We start from the raw sequence: 20,232 nt of genomic DNA on the forward strand, positions 1-20,232 counted from the left end.
ATATTTACCTAAGGTGGTTTCTTTGTTCCACCTTAATCAGGAGATTGTGGTTCCAGCCTTTTGTCTCTCCTGATTTGTCTCCCAAAGAGCGGTCTTTGGATGTGGTACGGGCTCTCCGTATCTATGTGAAGAGAACTGCTTCTATTCGAAAATCTGATTCTCTCTTTGTTTTGTTTGGATTTCACAAACGTGGCTAGCCTGCTCACAATCAGACTCTGGCCAGATGGATTAGAATGGTGATTGCACATGCTTATGTGCAGGCTGGTCTGTCAGCTCCTGCTCACATTACGGCCCATTCTACTCGGTCTGTTGGACCTTCTTGGGCAGCCCAACGTGGTGCGACCCTTGAACATTTGTGCAAGTCGGCTACGTGGTCCTCCGGGAACACGTTCATAAGGTTCTATGCCTTCGATACTGCCGCTTCCTTTGGACGCCGGGTTCTTGTGCCCGCTACAGTGCGTCCCCTCCCATAAGGAACTGCTTTAGGACATCCCATTGTCCAGACTTGTGGAGCCCAGTGTACCCCGCAGCAGAAAACGAGTTTTATGGTAACAACTTACCTTTGTTAAAACTCTTTCTGCGAGGTACTCTGGGCTCCACAGGGCGCCCTCCCTGACGCACTTAGCTTCTTTGGGTTCATTTGGCATTAGCCGCTGACACTTCTCTTGTCGTGAGAGTGTGGTGTATGTGGCTACTAACCGTTGTCGTCTCTTTTCCTGCTACTGCATTGGGCTGGTTAACTAAAACTGAGCTCCTGTGCTGGGAGGCGGGGTGATATAGGAGGCGGCGCTGTGCATTCTGGAAACAGTCAAAGCTTTGAGTCTGTTGGTGCCTCGGATCAAGATCCTACTCTGCACCCCATTGTCCAGACTTGTGGAGCCCAGTGTACCTTGCAGAAAGAGTTTTAACAAAGGTAAGTTCTTACCATAAAACTCGTTTTATGTCACTACGGGTACGCTGCTCAGGCTGGCCGTGGCATCGGCATGGGTGAGTAGCGCTATTGAAAAGTGGGCAGATAACTTGTCATCTGAAATAGACACCCTGGATAGGGAAAGCGTGCTTTTGACGCTGGGTCACATCAGGGACGCAGCAATCTATCTAAAGGACGCTGCGAGAGATATTGGCCTCTTGGCTTCCCAGGCCAATGCCATGGCAATCTCAGCTAGGAGGGCGTTGTGGACGCATCAATGGAACTCATCCCAAAGGTGATAAGGATCATAAGAAGAACAAGGGTTCAGGCGATGCTCGTTGTTCCATATTGGCCACGGAGGGCTTGGTATCCAGATCTTCAGGAATTACTCATAGGAGATCCCTGGCCTCTTCCTCTAAGAGAGGATCTATTACAGCAGGGGCCGTGCGTGTTCCAAGACTTACAGCGGTTACGTTTGACGGCATGGCGGTTGAACGCCAAATCCTAGCTCGAAAGGGTATTCCCGGAGAGGTCATCCCCACTCTACTGAAAGCTAGAAAGGAGGTAACGGCGAAGCATTACCATCGTATTTGGAGAAAATATGTGTCTTGGTGCGAATCCAAGAAGGCGCCTACGGAAGAATTTCAGCTGGGTCGTTTTCTCCATTTTTTGCAAGCTGGTGTGGATGCGGGCCTTAAGTTAGGCTCCATTAAAGTGCAGATCTCGGCCATTATCTATTTTCTTTCAAAAGGAATTGGCCTCGCTTCCAGAAGTACAGACTTTCGTGAAGGGCGTGCTGCACATCCAGCCTCCATTTGTGCCCCCAGTGGCACCATGGGACCTTAACGTGGTGTTACAGTTCTTTACGTCACATTGGTTTGAACATTTACAAAAGGTTGAGTTGAAATTTCTAACTTGGAAAGTGGTCATGCTGTTGGCCTTGGCGTCTGCAAGGCGGTTGTCAGAGTTGGCGGCTTTGTCTCACAAAAGCCCCTACTTGGTTTTCCATGTAGATAGAGCAGAATTGAGGACTCGTCAACAATTTCTCCCAAAGGTGGTTTCTTCGTTTCACATAAACCAACCTTTTGTGGTGCCTGTGGCTACTGAAGCCTTGGCTGAGTCATAGTCTCTTGATGTGGTCAGAGCTTTGAAAATGTATGTAGCCAGAACGGCTCGTATTAGGAAAGCAGAGGCGCTGTTTGTCCTGTATGCTTCCAACAAGGTTGGGGCTCCTGCTTCTAAGCAAACTATTCTGTGCTGGATCTGTAATACGATTCAGCATGCTCATTCTACGGCTGGATTGCCGTTACCGAAATCGGTGAAGGCCCGTTCCACTAGAAGGGTGGGCTCGTCTTGGGCCACTGCCCGGGGTGTCTCGGCGTTACAACTTTGACGAGCAGCTACTTGGTCGGGTTCAAACACTTTTGCAAAATTCTACAAGTTTGATACCCTGGCTGATGAGGACCTCATGTTTGCTCAATCGGTGCTGCAGAGTCATCCGCACTCTCCCGCCCGGTCTGGAGCTTTGGTATAAACCCCATGGACCTTTTGGAGTCCCCAGCATCCTCTAGGACGTAGGAGAAAATAGGATTTTAATATCTACCGGTAAATCCTTTTCTCTTAGTCAGTAGAGGATGCTGGGCGCCAGTCCCAGTGCGGACTTTTTTCTGCAGTACTTGTTAATGGTTATTGCTTTTGTTACACAAAGGTTGTGTTTCGGTTAAGGTCAGCCTGTTGCTGATCTCTTTGGTTCACGCTGTTACCTGGTTTTAGTTAAATGCCATGTTGTACGGTGTGTTGTGGTGTGAGCTGGTATGTATCTCACCCTTAGTTTAACAAAATCCTTTTCCTCGAAATGTCCGTCTCCTCTGGGCACAGTTTCTGTAACTGAGGTCTGAAGGAGGGGCATAGAGGGAGGTGCCAGTTCACGCCCATTAAAGTCTTAAAGTGCCCATGTCTCCTGCGGATCCCGTCTATACTCCATGGTCCTTTTGGAGTCCCCAGCATCCTCTATGGACTAAGCGAAAAGGATTTACCGGTAGGTATTAAAATCCTATTTTATCCTGAGTTACCTCTAGGAAAATATGACAATAAATGAACAAACTTTGACACTTTTTTTAGGGAATTGCCATCCAGAATGGTGTGAGTGCTGTATATATACATATCAATGTTTCATGTGTATATCAGCCAAAGCATGAGTGAGAATCTGTTTTTTCTCTGAAAATAAAGGTTCCGGCAATCAGCCGGGAGCCACAATAGTAAAGTAGTTTTTCTGGCATTAATAAAATTCACCGGGTAACTAATATTTCCTTGGTCCAGCAGCTTCAGGCTATAAATAAACAAGATTTCATTAGTTGGTGAAGGTCACTGAATTCATACAGGGGGCAATACAGCTGGAAAATAGGTCAAGGGGACATCACATCTGTTTCTGGAAGGGGAGCATTGGGGAATCAAGGATGAACACAGACTGTAAGAGAGACCTCTGCCTCCCATTACATTACTGTCAGACATTAGTGCCAGACATTTTTTCTTTATCTCTTATTGCCTTTTGACTGCTGATTATTCATTATTTCTAGTCTGAGCTCATTTAAAGAAGAACTGCCTTACAGTTAAATTAGTATTAAAGTAATTCCTATTGGCAGAAAAGAGAAACAAATTTTAAGTAAAATGTCCTTCTTAGGGGAACTTTTTGGGTCCTGCTGCTGAGTCCTGGTGGCCTTTACCATGTTTTAATAATTACAGGTGGACAGTCAGCAGATATTCATGTATTTCTACCCTTGTGGTTGTAATCACGCACAGACCCTTTGTGCTTCATTCCAGTGGGCAAGCATCCCTGTCAGAAGCCAGCATATCTTTGTTATTCATCAGCTAACAGTGAAAATTACTGTAATGCTGCGGACATAGGTGGTTATTCAGGATGCATCGCTAATTGATGCGACCGCAATAACCTTGGCTGCGCTTGCGATCTGATTGTATTGGCTGCGAACGCTTCTGTCTGATTGACAGGCAGAGGCGTTTTTGCGGGGTGGGTGGTGGGCGGCATGTCGAAAACGGGGAAGGGTCGGCTGCGTTTTCGAAGCAGTTGCATGATGTCACATGCAGCCACTCCAATCAAGATAATGGACGCGCACCGCCTGCATACGCAGCCTAGCTACGGCCGCAGGGGGTCGTCCACAGTTGCTGTGACCGTAATTGAATTGCGGTCGCAGCCACTGGATAGGCCATTCTGCATGCTGGGCAGCCTTGTCCTGGACGGATTTTTAGCAGTATTTGCAGTCTGTACTGAATAGCCCCTATAGCTCCTGCGTAATATGTTTGATGACTGGCGGAGTGGAGATGCATCTAAAAACATATAAAAGAATTTGGAAAGTAGTAATGAAATTTAAAAAAAAACCCACATAAATGAACATTAGTTTGCATATAGTATATTACTGATAATAACATCTAAAATCTGATAGGTCATAAGTATTTAAATGATTTAGGTTGTCCTCTGTGTACAAATCCAGCTTATATCCCATTATGACAGTATGCATTGTTGTCTTGATGTGATAATGTGTTCCTGAATACTTACAAATTATAAATATCCTCTTATTAGTTGACCGCTTGTATTCCAGTCCATCATTTTAATTTTGTAAAGGCCAATCCTTGTGTGGCATCCAATTTGTGCTGTACCAGAAGTCTCAGTGGTGGATTTCCGACTAGATATGCGAGTTATGTGCCTAGGGGTGACACTTGTTGGGGTGGGGGGAGCAGCATGCTCACTTGATGAGCGCCCGGCTCGGCTGATGGCCAGGTGATGCTTTATTTGGTGTTGTCATTATGACTTATTTTTTTTATTTTGTAACTGGTGAGTGAGGAGTAAAGTGCGGTGGTGGAGGGGGGTGAGGTTGGTGCTGCTTTGACAGTTGAGAGGCCCCAACATGAAGGGGGCAGTGACATGATGGGGGCGACCGATAATGTTGTGCCGGAGGGCGGCCTGACCTCTAAATTCGCCCCTGCAGACACAAGTTAGTGAGCCATGGCCAGGGTAAACCTGAGGCACCCATAGTTATTTTATGTACGTAATCCCTCAAAAGAGTACCAGAAATCTGATTATATTGAAATATAAGACCAGTGTGCGACTTATTCTCAGTGCTCTTAACGTTTCATTCTCTATTTTCCATTTAAAGGTTGAAGATCGTAAAAATTTCATTCAAGTGCAAACAGTTTTTTATTCAGCTAAGGAAAGAACTGGTAAGTTATATACAGGAGACTTGTTTATACTATTTATCCTGTAAAGCTATTGTGGGCAGAATGAGGCCTCATTTCCTGTGTATACAAAACAGAAAGACATTTGCTATCAGCGCTAACAATAATACACTGCAATCTGTGTGTATCCAGCAAATAAAACAGAGTAGATATGGTCATATGTTGATCAAAACATTTAAGCTTGCAGCCCATAGTCAAGCCCAATATTCTGCAAGTCCCTGTACAGGGATGGCCTGTGAGCCACACTCTACTAGGCCGTTTATAGCCTTAATGAAAGCTACCGTGATAGCACTAGGCAAATATTTTGAAACAGAAAAGAAACTTGCCTGCGCTCAGTTTTATCTATATTGTACATGGTGTCAGCAGCATGGCAATATTAATGCCATAGATGTATACAAAACAGAAAGACATTTGCTATCGGCGCTAACAATAATATGCTGCAAATCTGTTTGTACTGTATGTAGCAACAGAACCTTCTTTTGTGTTACATTATCACGTGTCTTAGACGTGGCATCTACACACCTGAAGTTTTGCATATAGTTCAGTATATAGAGGGGTGATTCCCAGGTGTTCCCTTGTAGGAGAGAGTGAGCAAGACCCCGTGTAGCTCTCGGTGTAAAAATAATACAAAATACCACCTGTTTGTGTCTGCTGTAACTGGAACTGATATGTCCACCAAGATCTATTCCGACACTCCGGAGAACCATCTTGTAAGAGTAAAGTAAACTATATTTAAATTGTAAAGAAAATATACATAAACGCACTCTACTTTATCTTATAACGGTCACTAGGGTGTGAATATATTTTGTCATAACAAGAATTTTTACGTGGTGGTAATGCAGACATACAGCACGTTGACATTGACCACAGCATCATTCGTCATGTTGACACTGATGAAATGTTGACATGATTAGAATGTTAACAAAATGTTCCCTGTGGTATAGTGGTGACTTACCCGGTACAGTATATCTGGCAGCCCTAGCTGTGTCTTCCGGGTCCAGCGATGACTTCCAGCGGATCTTGCATGGCTTCTGCTGGTTGGAATTACTAACCTCTCTCCCTCCCCCTAGAGCCTAACCTCCCTAACCGTAGCCAAGGTGCCCCCATACACCTAAAGATTTATCTTCCAATCTGGCCGGTTGGAATGAAAATCTGGTAATGCATGGGAGCAAATTACAGTTGACCATTTGAAATGGTCAATTGTCATTTGCTCCCATCAATGTCATTTGCTCCCATCCATTACCAGATTTTTGTTCCAACCAGCCAGATTGGAAGATAAATCTTTAGGTGTATGGGCACCTTAACTCTGCTCCTGCCCCTAGTGCCTAACCCCAACATCCCCTCCTGCAACCTAACCCTCCCCTGCCAGCCCATGCAGACTGTCGACATTCCACGTATTATAACTACATCCTCCTTCATTAAACCAGATACAACTAAGGGAAACATTTTAGGACATTTTTGGTGTGCACTAATGAAAAATAATCTTTCTCCGGCAGGGTCCACAGTTTATCCACAGGATAACAATGGGATATGATGGAGCGACAGCGGATTGGCACCAAACGATCAAAAGCTTTCAGGCCTCCCAGGATGCAATGGGCCCGTCCATATATCGTCGCCCACTGGCTCAGGCAAATCAGTTTTTTGTTTGGTGCGGCAGGAGCCGGACCATGGTCAGAGGGCTGCTGTTCCTTTTAGCAGTCCCAAGCTTTCTTATTTTTTTAGTCTTACTAAGTTTTGAGTGATCTTTTCTAAACAGTGTCTTATACGCTTAGAAAGAGTCGCGCCAACAACTCTCCGACGGGCCACGACAACGCTTACCCACGAGTACAGTGCTGTTTCGGCGTGCGTCTGTGTCGGATATACTAGCAGGTCCAGCAGACGTTGCCAGGCTGTGGCCAGAGCATGGAGAGAAGGCATGGATTCCGCTTAGTAGATGGAATACGTACATAGCCGCACTGTATTGGGAGGAGACTACCAAACAGTAGCTGACGCGGCTGCCACCGCGGGTGCACCAGCGCTATGCCTTAGGGCTCTTAGGCACCAGGAATAGTATGAGGCCGCGATTCCTAGGGTTGATGTCAGCAGGGGTAGTTAGACGCTCTCCTGGTCGCCCCTCTCCCCGGTTCATGACCAGTTTCCGGCGAGTCTCCCGCCATGAACGGTTTACTCGCTTCCGTCCCAGACGCTACCACGAGGGGACTTGGTCGCAGCATAGGCCGCTGCGTCTGTGTTCAGTAAGCGCTACCACGAGGAGACCCGGTCGCAGCATAGGCTGTGTGACCGTTGCGTCTGTGTTCACTAAGTGTCTATGTTCACTATAGGTTCCCGGAGCGACAGTGTACACTAGTAGCATCTGGATCCACTCAGCGTTTGCTAACGTATTGATCGATCCTGGAAGCGAGGCGAGTCTCCCTGTATCCCACTCCACTGAGTACGGGCTATACAGCACTAAATTTCTATCTACTTGTTCAGTATGAATAGTTAAGTGCCTATTGCATATGAGTCTGTGTACATTTACTGTGGTTTTCTTCGCAGTGCGTCTGAATACGTTAGATCTGTGTAAAACAGGATTCAGTAATATGTACTCCTACATACTTTAAAATGTGTTTGTGGTTGATAATGTGCCCATATGACTAATATATAACATGTGACTGACTGCTAGTGTGATTGCTGACTTTAATATATGTTTGTCAGTTGTTTCTTCTGATCCTCAATGCTGGTGCATGGGTAGGGTCAGATTGATATCACTTTAGAAGGTTAACGTGATTACAGTCACAAATTGTGTATTACACTGTGAAAGTGCTGATTATTTATCATGTCTAAGAGCGGCAAAAGGGACGAAGGTACATTTACAGTAACACCAACACTCATATCATGTTTGTCTTGCAAAACTGTATTATCCAATCAGGATCTGGTTCAGGATGGTTTATGTGCAAATTGTTTTGCTTTTCAGCAAAATACAAGGCAGATCCATGTGCAACGTCATAGATCCCTGTGCAACATAGCCCAAGGATCCACCTTGGGCTATGTTTGCACAGACCTTGTCCAGTATAGCTGAACGGGCAATTCCTACTGCTTCTTTACCAGGAATGGGGTACACTATTAACCCATACACAGGGTTTTATCGGAAGGTGAAAATTCAATTTACTCTACTTTGGCATACGATGAGGAGGAAGAGGGTCTCAGCTCAGTGGATATTGCTGAATTAATTAGAGCTATGAAGGCCATTCTATCCTTAGAGGATTCAGCAGAGCCTGTGTTAAAAACCAGGGCACCTGTATTTAAACGTCCCAAAACAGTTAAGACTTAGTTTCCAGGGTCAGATCAGCTGACGGAAATCATGGAAGAGGCTTGGGTTATACCCAATAAAAAATATAGAATTCCCAAAAAGTGGATTCCAATTATCCTTTTCCAGCAGGGGACTGTTTAAAAAGGGAGGTGGCTCCTAAAGTAGATACGCATGTTATTCGAATAGTGCGAAAATCTATATTGCCTTTACCGTCAACATCATTAAATGATGTCACGGATAGGAGAGTGGATAGTTTTCTAAAAAACATATTTTCTCTATCTGGGGCAGTCATAAGGCCAGCCATGGCTTCAGCTTGGATGGCAAAGGCAGTGGCTGCCTGGGCTGATGCACTGGAAGAGGATGGTTTCTCAGCTTCTAGAGAACAAAAATCCTATATAGCTTATATTAAACAGGCTGCAGTATACCTGGAAGAAACGGCAATAGACATGGGTACTATTTCTTCTAGGGCATCAGCCTCAACAATAGCTGCTCGCAGAGCACTTTTGTTACGTATGTGGAAAGCTTATTCAGAATCCAAAAAGGTTTTGGAATCTTTGCCTTTTGCTGGAAATATTCTTTTTGGTAAAGAATTGACAGATAGTCTGGAGTCAGAAGCAGACTCCAAGAAGGTCAAGTTTCCTTCCACATATAATCCTAAACCTAAGGGTCCAGTTTTTCGGCCCTTTCGGTCGCAAGAAAAAGCGAAGGGAAAAAGTGATCGTAAGCAGCCCCAATACAATAAGTTTGGTAAGTCAAAGAAGCATTGGACTACCAGAGGGCCAGCTTCCAAACCAGAAGATAAGCCATCAGCCTGATGGTGCGGGACTCCCCCTGGGGGACCCGGTGTAGGGGTCCGGCTTCTTCAGTTTGCACAGATTTGTCAGCAGTCTACAACAGATGCCTGGGTGCAAGAAGCGGTATCTCTAGGTTATGTTTTCCCCTTCAAGAAGCATCCCCCTCGAAGGTTCGTCTGCACCAGCCCGTCTCGGGTGGAGGCGAAGGCAAGGGCCTTGCAAGAAGCAGTTCAGAAATTGCTTCAGTCAGGAGTAGTCATTCCAGTAGCCCTTGCAAAACGGGGACAGGGTTTTTACTCCAACCTGTTTTTGGTTCAGAAGCCAAATGGGTCTTTTCGACCCATTCTCAATCTCAAAATACTAAACAAATACATTTGGGTACCACAGTTTCACACGGAGACATTACGCTCCATAGTTTTGGCATTGGAACCAGGGGATTATATGGTATCCCTGGATATTCAGGATGCATACCTACATGTTCCTATAGCACTGTCCCATCAGTGTTATCTCAGGTTCGCCATCTTCCAGCAGCATTTTCCGTTTCAGGCCCTACCCTTTGGGTTAGCCACAGCCCCCAGAGTTTTTACCAAGATCATGGTGGTGATGGCAGCTTATCTCCTCCGCAAGCAGGGGATTAGAATTTTTCCATACCTCGACGACCTTTTAATCCTGGCACAATCACAGGAATTGCTCCTGTGCCATCTCCAACAGACAATAACATGTCTGCAGAGGCACGGGTGGCTCATAAATTGGGCAAAGTCGTCTCTGGTTCCGTCACAACGTATGACTCACTTGGGGGCTGTACTGGATTCAAGTCTGCAGAAAGTATTTTTACCTCAGAACAAGATATCCAATGTACAGTCAAAGATTCAGGAGTTGTTACACAGTCAAACAGTATCAATTCACGCAGCAATGCTAGTGATGGGTTTGATGGTGTCAACATTCGACATGGTGGAGTATGCGCAATTCCACTTGAGGCCTCTGCAGCGTCTGAGTCTGGCCAGATGGAATGGAGTACATCAGACAATAAAGAAACAGACGATGGTACTTCCAGTGAAGGTAAGAAAGTAATTAGCCTGGTGGCTACAGACATTCCATCTAGACAAGGGGAGACCCTTTTGGATATCAGATTGGGAGATCCTGACAACAGATGCCAGTCTTCAGGGTTGGGGAGCAGTCTCCGGAAAATTATGGTTCCAGGGACAATGGACCACAGAAGAAAGTTGCCTGCCAATAAACCTGTTAGAACTTCAGGCCATATACATGGCACTGATTCAGGCAAAGGACACTCTTCAAGGAAAACCAGTCCAGATCCGCTCGGACAATGCAACAGCAGTAGTGTACCTCAACCATCAGGGAGGAACCCACAGCCAAACAGCAATGAAGAAGGTAAGTCACATTCTAAAGTGGGCAGAACTCCATCTCCCACCCTTGTCCGCAGTATTCTTTCCGGGAGTCCTAAACTGGGAAGCAGACTTTCTCAGTCGACACGCCATTCAGGCAAGCGAATGGGCTCTACACTCGGAGGTCTTTCAGACTCTAGTAGACAAGTGGGAATTGCCTGAGATAGATCTCATGGTGTCCTGTCTGAACAACAAAGTGCCCGCATACGGGTCAAGAACAAAAGATCCCAAAGCGAGCTTTGTGGACGCCTTGTCAGTGAAATGGGACTTTCATCTGGCGTATCTGTTACCCAGGGTGGTGAGTAAAATAAAGCAAGCAAATTGTGCCGTGATTCTAATAGCTCCGGCTTGTCCCAGAAGGCATTGGTACACAGATCTGCAGAGAATATCGATGGATGCTCCACTTCTGCTCCCTCAATGTCCAGATCTACTAATGCAGGGTCCTTGTTATCACAGACATCTGGATTGACTGTCTTTGACGGCGTGGCTTTTGAAACCTCTATCCTGAAGTGAAGAGGATTCTTACAACAGGTAATTCAAACAATGCTCAGAGCAAGGAAACCCTCCTCAGCTCTTATTTATCACAGAATATGGCAGGCCTATATTCTTTGGTGCAGTGAGAGAAGTATGGACCCGAAATCCTTCATAGTTTCCAGGGTCTTAGCTTTCCTTCAGTCAGGAATGGATAAAGGCTTAAAGGTGGCTTCCTTGAGAGTTCAAGTATCAGCATTGACTGTATGGTTCCAAAAGAAAATTGCCAATTTACAGGATGTGCGTACTTTTTTCCAGGGAATGCTGCGCATTCAACCTCCTTTTGTTCCTCCTACATCATCTTGGGACTTAAATCTAGTCATCAAAGCTCTGCAAGTTGCTCCGTTTGAACCACTTAATAAAGTGGATCTTAAATGGTTGACATCTGAAGTTCTCTTTCTATTGACTATGGCATCAGCTAGAAGAGTGTCAGATTTAGGAGCACTGTCATGTCGTTCCCCTTTTCTGATTTTTTTTTTATCCAGAAAAAGCAGTTCTTAGAGCTAGATCTGGGTATCTTCCTAAGGTGGTGTCTAAATTCTAGCTTAATGAAGAGATTGTAGTCCCGGCTTTTTAGGTATCGGGACTTTCTTCGGGAGATGCGCCACTGGACGTGGTCCGGGCATTAAGGATCTATGTGGATCGTACCAGTGCCATCAGAAAGACTGATTATCTCTTCATTCTCTACGGATTTCATGAGAGAGGATGGCCTGCTACTAAACAGACGCTGGCAAGATGGCTTCGAATGACGATTTCAGAAGCATACTCTCAAGCTGGTCTCCCTGTTCCGGTTAATGTCTCTGCTCACTCTACTCGTAAGGTAGGTCCTTCATGGGCAGCACAACATGGTGCTTCGAGCAGAACAGATATGTAAGGCAGCCACATGGTCTTCCATTAACACATTCATTAGACATTATGCCTTGGATACTTTTGCCTCTCATGACGCTGAATTCGGGCGTAAGGTTCTCCTGTCCAAATAGGAGCATCCCCACCACTAAATTACTTTGGAAAATCCCATTGTTAACCTGTGGATACTGCCGGAGAAATATACATTATGGTAAGAAATTACCGTTGATAACGGTATTTCTCCTAAGTCCACAGGTTACACAGGGATCCTACCCTGACGCACCTGATTTGAGGATCCTTCTACTCACTAACCTCTTCCTTCTTGTACGGAAGGGTGTGCATGTGTGTTCTTCTCGTCTGATTAGGGATCTACATGATGCTCCTGCCTAGTGCTTTGGAATACAACTGATTTGCCTGAGCCAGTGGGCGGGGATATATGGACGGGCCCGTTGCATCCTGGGAGGCTTTTGATCGTTTGGTGCTGATCCGCTGTCGCTCCATCATATCCCATTGTTATACTGTGGAACCTGTGAACTTAGAAGAAATACTGTTATCACGGTAAGTTCTTACCATAACGTATTTTTCTTTTGCGTCCTAGAGGATGCTGGGGTCCACATTAGTACCATGGGGTATAGATCGGTCCACTAGGAGCCACTAGCACTTTAACAGTTTAACAGTGTGGGCTGGCTCCTCCCTCTATGCCCCTCCTACCAGACTCAGTTTAGAAAATGTGCCCGGAGGAGCCGGTCAGAGCTAGGGGAGCGCCATAGGAGTTTTTCTTTTTTTATTTTTTTTATTAGAGTTAGGCACAGGGAGGCTGCTGGCAACAACCTCACTGCTTCGTGGGACTTAGGGGGGGAGTTGTATCCAACCCTGAGAGGTTAATGGCCACTATCTCAGCTGACAGGACACTGAGCTCCTGAGGGTGATGATTGTTAGCCGCCCCAGGCGACTGCTCACTCCCGCAGCATGCCGCCACCCCCTAACAGAGCCAGAAGATTCCGGTGGCTAGTGAATCACCGGCCCCCACAGCAAGCGGGGAGCTGGTGTGAAGATGGCGGCAACAGGGTGGGAGCGCAGTACTATCTGCGCTCCAGAGGCTCAACGGTACACAGTGCGGTGCTATAAGGGACGCCCTGAGCAAGCGCATATGCCCTACACTGGTCACCAAGGCTGTCTGGGACCTCTGTAACGCTGCCAGCATAATTCCTCAGGCCAGTATAAAGATGTGAAGAGAGGGAAGCAACGCCATGTTAAAGGGGCGGAGCTTCTCAGAGCGGACCCAGCAGCGTTCAGCGCCATTTTCCTGCCTGCAGATCCAGTACAGAGACGCTTACAGGGAGAGCTGTGTTTCCACGCAACTCCAGCTATCCTGTGCGGTACCAGGGGGTTGTAGAAGGTGGGGGGGGAGGCTGTGAAATTACTGTGTAGTCTATTGAGGTACACAGTCAGCGCCAGGTAGTTGTATTATATCTACCTAGGGTTGCGCTGTGTGTGTGTGCTGGCTCCAAGCTCTGTGTTTCTCTGTGGCATTCTTGGGAGGGCAACTGTGTCTGACATTTTCGTGTGTGTGTGTTTGTTTTCTCACATAGTTATGTCTAGGGACTCTGTGTCTTATGCTGAAGAGGACATTTCTTCTGCAGAGGATTCCATTCCATGTACACAGGAATGTAATGTCTTGTCTCAGATCCCTATTACTGAGCCTGAGTGGTTGACCTCTATTAAGGGAATGATCTCTCAGATCTCTACTAGGGTAGCTCATACTGAGACTGAAACTCATGTTTTAAAGAAGTCTATGGCAGTTTGGTCAGGTTCTGTTCCAATCCCTTCAAAATCCCCTAGCATATAACCACAGAAACGTGCACTTGCCTAGATTATGCAAGATAACACGGATACCGACTCTGACACGGCTGACGGCGATGGGGATTTGCTAAGGGGGGCAGCATCCCTGGCTAAGGGGGTGCAGCTCATGATTGAGGCCATTAGAGATGTATTAAACATTTCTGACACAACACCTGAGCAGGTTGAGGAGGCTTACTTCACAGATAATAAGAAAGTGTCGCTAACCTTCCCTGCATCTAAAGAATTAAACGCTTTATTTGAAAAGTCCTGGGAAACCCCGGAGAAAAAATTTCAGATCCCCAAGAGGGTTCTGGTTGCTTTTCCCGTCCCTGAGGATAGAAAAAGATGGGAAAACCCACCCATAGTTGACGCCTCTGTCTCCAGACTGTCAAAAAAAGTGGTTTTACCTGTCCCTGGATCTACCGCGTTAAAAGAACTGGCTGACACTACGCTCAAATCCATATACACTGCTTCAGGGGTGGCATTAAGGCCTACTATTGCCTGTGGATGGATCTTAAAAGCTATAGTAAAGTGGTCAGGCACATTACTAGAACACTTAGATACAATGGATAGAAGTGACATTGAACTGTTTTGACGTAACATACAGGATTCTGCGGGGTTCATGGTGGAATCCATGAAGGACCTGGGTACGCTGAATGCAGAATCTCCTGCGAGCTGAGACAGACATGGAAGATGTCTGTCTCGGCTCGCAGGAGATTCTGGCTACGCCAATGGTCGGCGGACGCGGAATCCAGAAGAAGTGTGGAGAACCTACCATACACAGGTCATGCTCTGTTTGGGGAAGCGTTGGATGCATGGATTTCCACAGCAACCGCGGGTAAATCACCCTTTCTTCCCTCAGCTACACCTTCTACAAAGAAACCCTTTTCTTCATCCGCATTGCAGTCCTTTCGGACCGCTAAGACAAAAAAGTCCAAGCCCCCTACCACTTTCTTTAGAGGTGGGCGTGCAAAATCCAAAAAGCCTGCACCTGCAGGCTCCCAGGACCAGAAGGCCTGCTTCTGGTTCCTCAAAATCCTCAGCATGACGGTGGACCGCACAGCCTGGAGGACGGTCTGGTGGGCGCGAGGCTCAGACGTTTCAGCCACGTCTGGGTGTCATCCGGTCTGGATCCCTGGGTACAGGATATTGTGTCCCAGGGGTACAGACTGGAATTTCAAGAACTCCCACCTCACCGGTTCTTCAAATCAGGCTTGCCAGCATTACTGACAGACAGGGCTGTCCTACAGGATGTCATTCAAAAATTGGAAAGGTCAGCGGTCATCGTTACAGTTCCACCGAAAAAACAAGGGTTACTACTATTCGAACCTTTTCATGGTTCCGAAACCGGATGCTTCGGTCAGACCTATTTTGAACTTGAAATCATTAAACCCTTATCTGTGGGAGTTAAAGTTCCAAATGGAGTCTCTGAGAGCGGTGGTCTCAGGTCTAGTGGAGGGGGAGTTTCTGGTATCCCTGGATATCAAGGATGCGTACCTCCACATTCCGATTTGGCTGCCACACCAGGCTATCTCAGGTTTGCACTGTTAGACAGTCACTATCAGTTTCAGGCACTGCCATTCGGTCTCTCCACGGCACCGAGGGTGTTCACCAAGGTGATCACGGAGATGATGGTTCTCCTCTGCAGACAGTGAGTGAACATAATTCCATATCTGGACGATCTGCTGATAAAGGCGTCGACCAGGGAGACCTTGTTGCAGTCCATTGCTCTCACGACTCGTCTGCTCAGGGAACATGGTTGGGTCTTGAACCTTCTGAAGTCACATTTGGAGCCGACAAGGAGATTGTCTTTCCTGGGGATGATCCTCGACACGGAAGTGCAGAAGGTGTTTCTACTGGAGGAAAAAGCGTTGGAGATTCAAACAATGGTCGGGGATGTCCTGAAACCAGCCTGGGTATCGATTCATCAGTGCATTCGCCGTCTGGGGAAGATGGTTGCCTCCTACGAGGCTCTACAGTACGGAAGATTTCATACCCAATCCTTCCAACTAGATCTCCTAGACATGTGGTCCGGGTCTCATCTACATATGCACCTGAGGATACGTCTGTCGCCGGAGGCAAGGATTTCACTCCTCTGGTGGCTGCAGATGTCTCACCTTCTGGAGGGTCGCAGGTTCGGGATTGAGGACTGGATTCTTTTAAGCAAGGATGCAAGTGTCCGGGGAAGGTGGTCAAGTCTGGAATCCAGTCTTCAAATAAACATTCTGGAACTAAGAGCCGTGTACAACGGTTTTCTCCAAGCGGCACATCTTCTGCGAGATCGTGCCATTCAAGTACAGTTGGACAATGTAACGACGGTGACCTACATAAACAGACAGGGTGGAATGAAGAGCAGAGCTGCAATGTCAGAGGTAAAAAGGATCCTCCTCTGGGCAGAAAGGCACGCGCTGGCGCTGTCAGCAATCTTCCTTCCGGGAGTAGACAACTGGGAAGCGAACTTCCTCAGCAGACACGATCTCCATCCAGGAGAGTGGGGCCTCCATCCGGAGGTGTTCACGGAGGTGAAAAATCTTTGGGGTGTACCTCAAATAGTGAGGCCTCCCGTCTTAACAAGAAACTTCAGAGGTATTGTTCCAGGTCAAGAGACCCGCAAGCAGTGGCGGTGTGCGTCCTGGTGACTCCATGGGTGTTCCAGTCAGTGTACGTGTTTCCTCCTCTCCCACTCATTCCAAGGATTCTAAAAATCATAAAGAGAACAAGAGTTCAGGCAATCCTCATTGCTCTGGACTGGCCAAGAAGGGCTTGGTACGCGGATATTCTGGATCTATTGCTGGAAGATCCAAGGCCTCTTCCTCTTTGGGAGGATCTTCTGCAACAGGGGCCGTTCGCTTATCAAGACTTACCGCGGCTACATTTGACGGCATGGAGGTTGAACGCCAGATATTAGCTCGGAAGAGCATTCCGAACAAGGTTATTCCTACCTTGATACAAGCTAGGAAAGGCGATACGTCTAAACATTACCATTGCATTTGGAAACAGTATGTGTCTTGGTGTGAATCCAAGAAGTTTCCTACGGTAGAGTTTCAACTGGGACGGTTTCTCCTCTTCCTTCAAGCAGGTGTGGATATGGGCCTGCGTTTGGGATCCATAAAGGCCCAGATTTCGGCCTTATCCATTTTCTTCCAGAAACTATTGGCTTCCCTCCCTGAGGTTCAGACTTTCTTAAAAGAGGTTCTGCACATCCATCCTCCCTTTGTGCCGCCTACGGCACCCTGGGATCTTAACGTGGTATTGCAGTTCCTCCAATTGGATTAGTTCGAGCCTCTACAGGAGGTTGAGGTCCAGTTTTTCACGTGAAAGGCTATCACTTTGTTGGCCTTAGCTTCTGCTAGACGTGTGTCAGAGTTGGTGGCTTTGTCTTGTAAAAGTCCCTACTTGATCTTTCATGAAGATAGAGCTGAGCTCCGGACACATCAGCAATTCCTTCCAAAGGTTGTGTCGGCTTTTCATATCAACCAACCTATTGTGGTGCCAGTTGCTACTGACTCCTCAATTCCGTCAATGTCCTTGGATGTTGTAAGGGCTCTGAAAATTTAAGTGAAGAGGACTGCTCGTCACAGAAAATCGTACTCTCTGTTTGTCCTGTATGATCCCAAGAAAATTGGGTGTCCTGCTTCTAAGCAGACGATCTCTCGCTGGATCAGGTTCACTATCCAGCATGCGTATGCTACGGCAGGATTGCAGTGTCCAAAATCTGTTAAGGCCCACTCTACTCGTAAAGAGTGGATTCTTCCTGGGTGACTGCCCGGGTTGTCTCGGCTTTACAGCTTTGCTGAGTGGCTACTTGGTCTGTGTCGAACACGTTTGCTAAGTTCTACAGGGTCGATACTTTGGCCTCTGAGGACCTCAGGTTCGGTCAATCAGTTCTGCAGGAGCCTCCGCGCTCTCCCTCCCGTTCTGGGAGCTTTGGTACATCCCCATGGTACTAATGTGGACCCCAGCAACCTCTAGGACGTAAGAGAAAATAGGATTTTAATTACCTACCGGTAAATCCTCGTAGTCCGTAGAGGATGCAGGGCGCCCGCCCAGCGCTTCATTATCCTGCAGTGGTTACTTGGTCAGTACTGCTTTGTTCTTGGTTAAGTACTGCATTGTTACTTGATTCAGTAATGTTATTCAGCTGTTGCAGAGTATTTAAGCTTGTTACCTTGGTTTGCCTTGTTGCGTGAGCTGTTGTGAATCTCGCCACTATCTGTGTAAATTCATTCTCTCGAAGTATGTCCCTCTCCTCGGGCACAGTTTCTAGACTGAGTCTGCTAGGAGGGGCATAGAGAGAGAAGCCAGCCCACACTGTTAAACTCTTAAAGTGCCAGTGGCTCCTAGTGGACCCGTCTATACCCCATGGTACTAATGTGGACCCCAGCATCCTCTACGGACTACAAGAAAAAGATTTACCGGTAGGTAATTAAAATCCTATTTTATACTCATAAGGTGTGTACTTTTCTTAGTCTAACTTAGCTTTAATAACTAAAAACAAAAAAGTGCTTTCTTTGAATATGCTACAAATGGTTCATTTTATATGTCATGAAATAAACAATATCAATGTATCTTGTATAGCCTAACATATAAATTACTGTTCAACTAGCACACAGCAAAAATCCTAAAATGTGTCTGATCACAGAGTGGATCTGATTAAGCTGATGATGTAAAGCGATTGCCATAGTCTGGCACTGGCAATGTCGGAACAGGGGAATGCAGTTGTGGGGCCCATTTGTAAGTGTGCCAGCCACCACCTTAATGGAGAGCTACAGTATGCAGTGTTCTGGGCTGTTCAAAATAATTGTCTCCGCTTGTACCAATACAATGATCAACCTTTTAGTCACACAGTGAGCTTTATTAAAAAGTTGGAATGACCAAAAGTGAGTCACCAAATCTAAACGTAAATAAACAGTATATTTTTATGTATTAATGGCAAAAAAAAAAACATATAAGTACTGTCCTGGATAAACAAACTTCATAATACATGTTTTTCTTTAGTGCAGGCAATAATTAATAAAACTACAATTTTTAAAAAGAATATACTGTAGGTCAGCGGTCGCCAACCACGAGCGACAGATAACTTCAGCTACACTTTTTAAATAGCTCGCAGCGGCGGGGTGCATTTTAATATGGTGCCGGCCGCCAGCCAATCAGAGCTCGCGCGTCGGCTCCTGATTGCTGGTGGTCAGCACCTGGTCCGTGATGAGTAGGAGCGGGGCACACAGCGCCGCCGCCCGGGAGAGGGACGAGCAGGTCCGTGGTGTACAGGAAGCTTTGCTGGGGACCCTGGGGAGCTACGAGCTGGTGTTGAGCTACCTGCAGGCCGTGCAGGTAATTGTGATATAATTGTGAGCACTACTGTCACTAATGGGGGGACTTACATGTATCTAGCACTGCTGGGGGGTCATTGTTAGTGTATCTGCTACTGCTGGGGGGACAATGTGTATCTGGCTCTGCTGTGGGGGATGTGTTTGTGTATCTGGCACTGCTGTGGGGGCATTGTTTGTGTATCTGGCACTGCTAGGGGGGTATTGTTTGTGTATCTGATACTTCTGGGGGGGAATTGTTTGTGTATCTGGCACAGCTGGTGGGGGCATTGTTTGTGTATCTGGCACAGCTGGTGGGGGGCATTGTTTGTGTATCTGGCACTGCTGTAGGGGCATTGTTCGTGTATCTGGCACAGCTGGTGGGGGGTATTGTTTGTGTATCTGGCACTGCTGGGGGAGCATTGTTTGTGTATCTGGCACTGCTGGGGGGCATTGTTAGGGTATCTGGCACTGCTGGGGGGGCATTGTTTGTGTATCTGGCACTGCTGGGGGGCATTGTTAGGGTATCTGGCACTGCTGGGGGGGCATTGTTTGTGTATCTGGCACTACGCAGGGAGGCATTATTTGTGTATCTGGCAATGCGCAGAAAGGCATTACTGTTGTGAGGCCACACCCACTTTTTGGAGGCCACACCCACTTTCACAGGAATGCGCGCTCATTGTGGGGAGGGGGGAGCTCATCCAGAGGTCTTATTTTCCGATAGTAGCTCACCCCCTAATTAAGGTTGGAGACCACTGCTGTAGGTCATAATAACTAATATACCTAAAAATAAATATACCGTTGAACTGCCTAAGAAAGTGGCTAAACACGTAGCAATTTCAGTTTTTACCCTTTATTTTATTCTTTATTTTTAGGTATATCAATTTTCTCTTACGTCCTAGAGGATACAAATATAACAAAAAAAGATTGAAAATAATTATAATAATTTATGGGGGGAAAAAAAAAAATACCATTTTTATTTTAAAATTAAATAGGATGTAATAATAGGATTTTAATTGCCTACCGGTAAATCCTTTTCTCGTAGTCCATAGAGGATACTGGG

At 46.5% G+C, this 20,232-nt stretch overlaps 1 protein-coding gene across 1 annotated transcript in view; it reads left to right on the forward strand.

Moving 5' to 3' along the window:
- The window catches only part of PTPN4 (protein tyrosine phosphatase non-receptor type 4), a 444,417-nt gene that overhangs the window by 250,086 nt on the left and 174,099 nt on the right, over window positions 1-20,232 (forward strand). The window contains exon 11 of the mRNA XM_063933984.1: window positions 5,080-5,143. Within this exon, the coding sequence (XP_063790054.1) occupies window positions 5,080-5,143 (64 nt within the window). The remainder of the gene's footprint in view (window positions 1-5,079; window positions 5,144-20,232) is intronic.

The sequence above is a fragment of the Pseudophryne corroboree genome, chromosome 7, assembly GCF_028390025.1.
Source record: "Pseudophryne corroboree isolate aPseCor3 chromosome 7, aPseCor3.hap2, whole genome shotgun sequence".
Lineage (NCBI taxonomy): Eukaryota > Metazoa > Chordata > Amphibia > Anura > Myobatrachidae > Pseudophryne > Pseudophryne corroboree.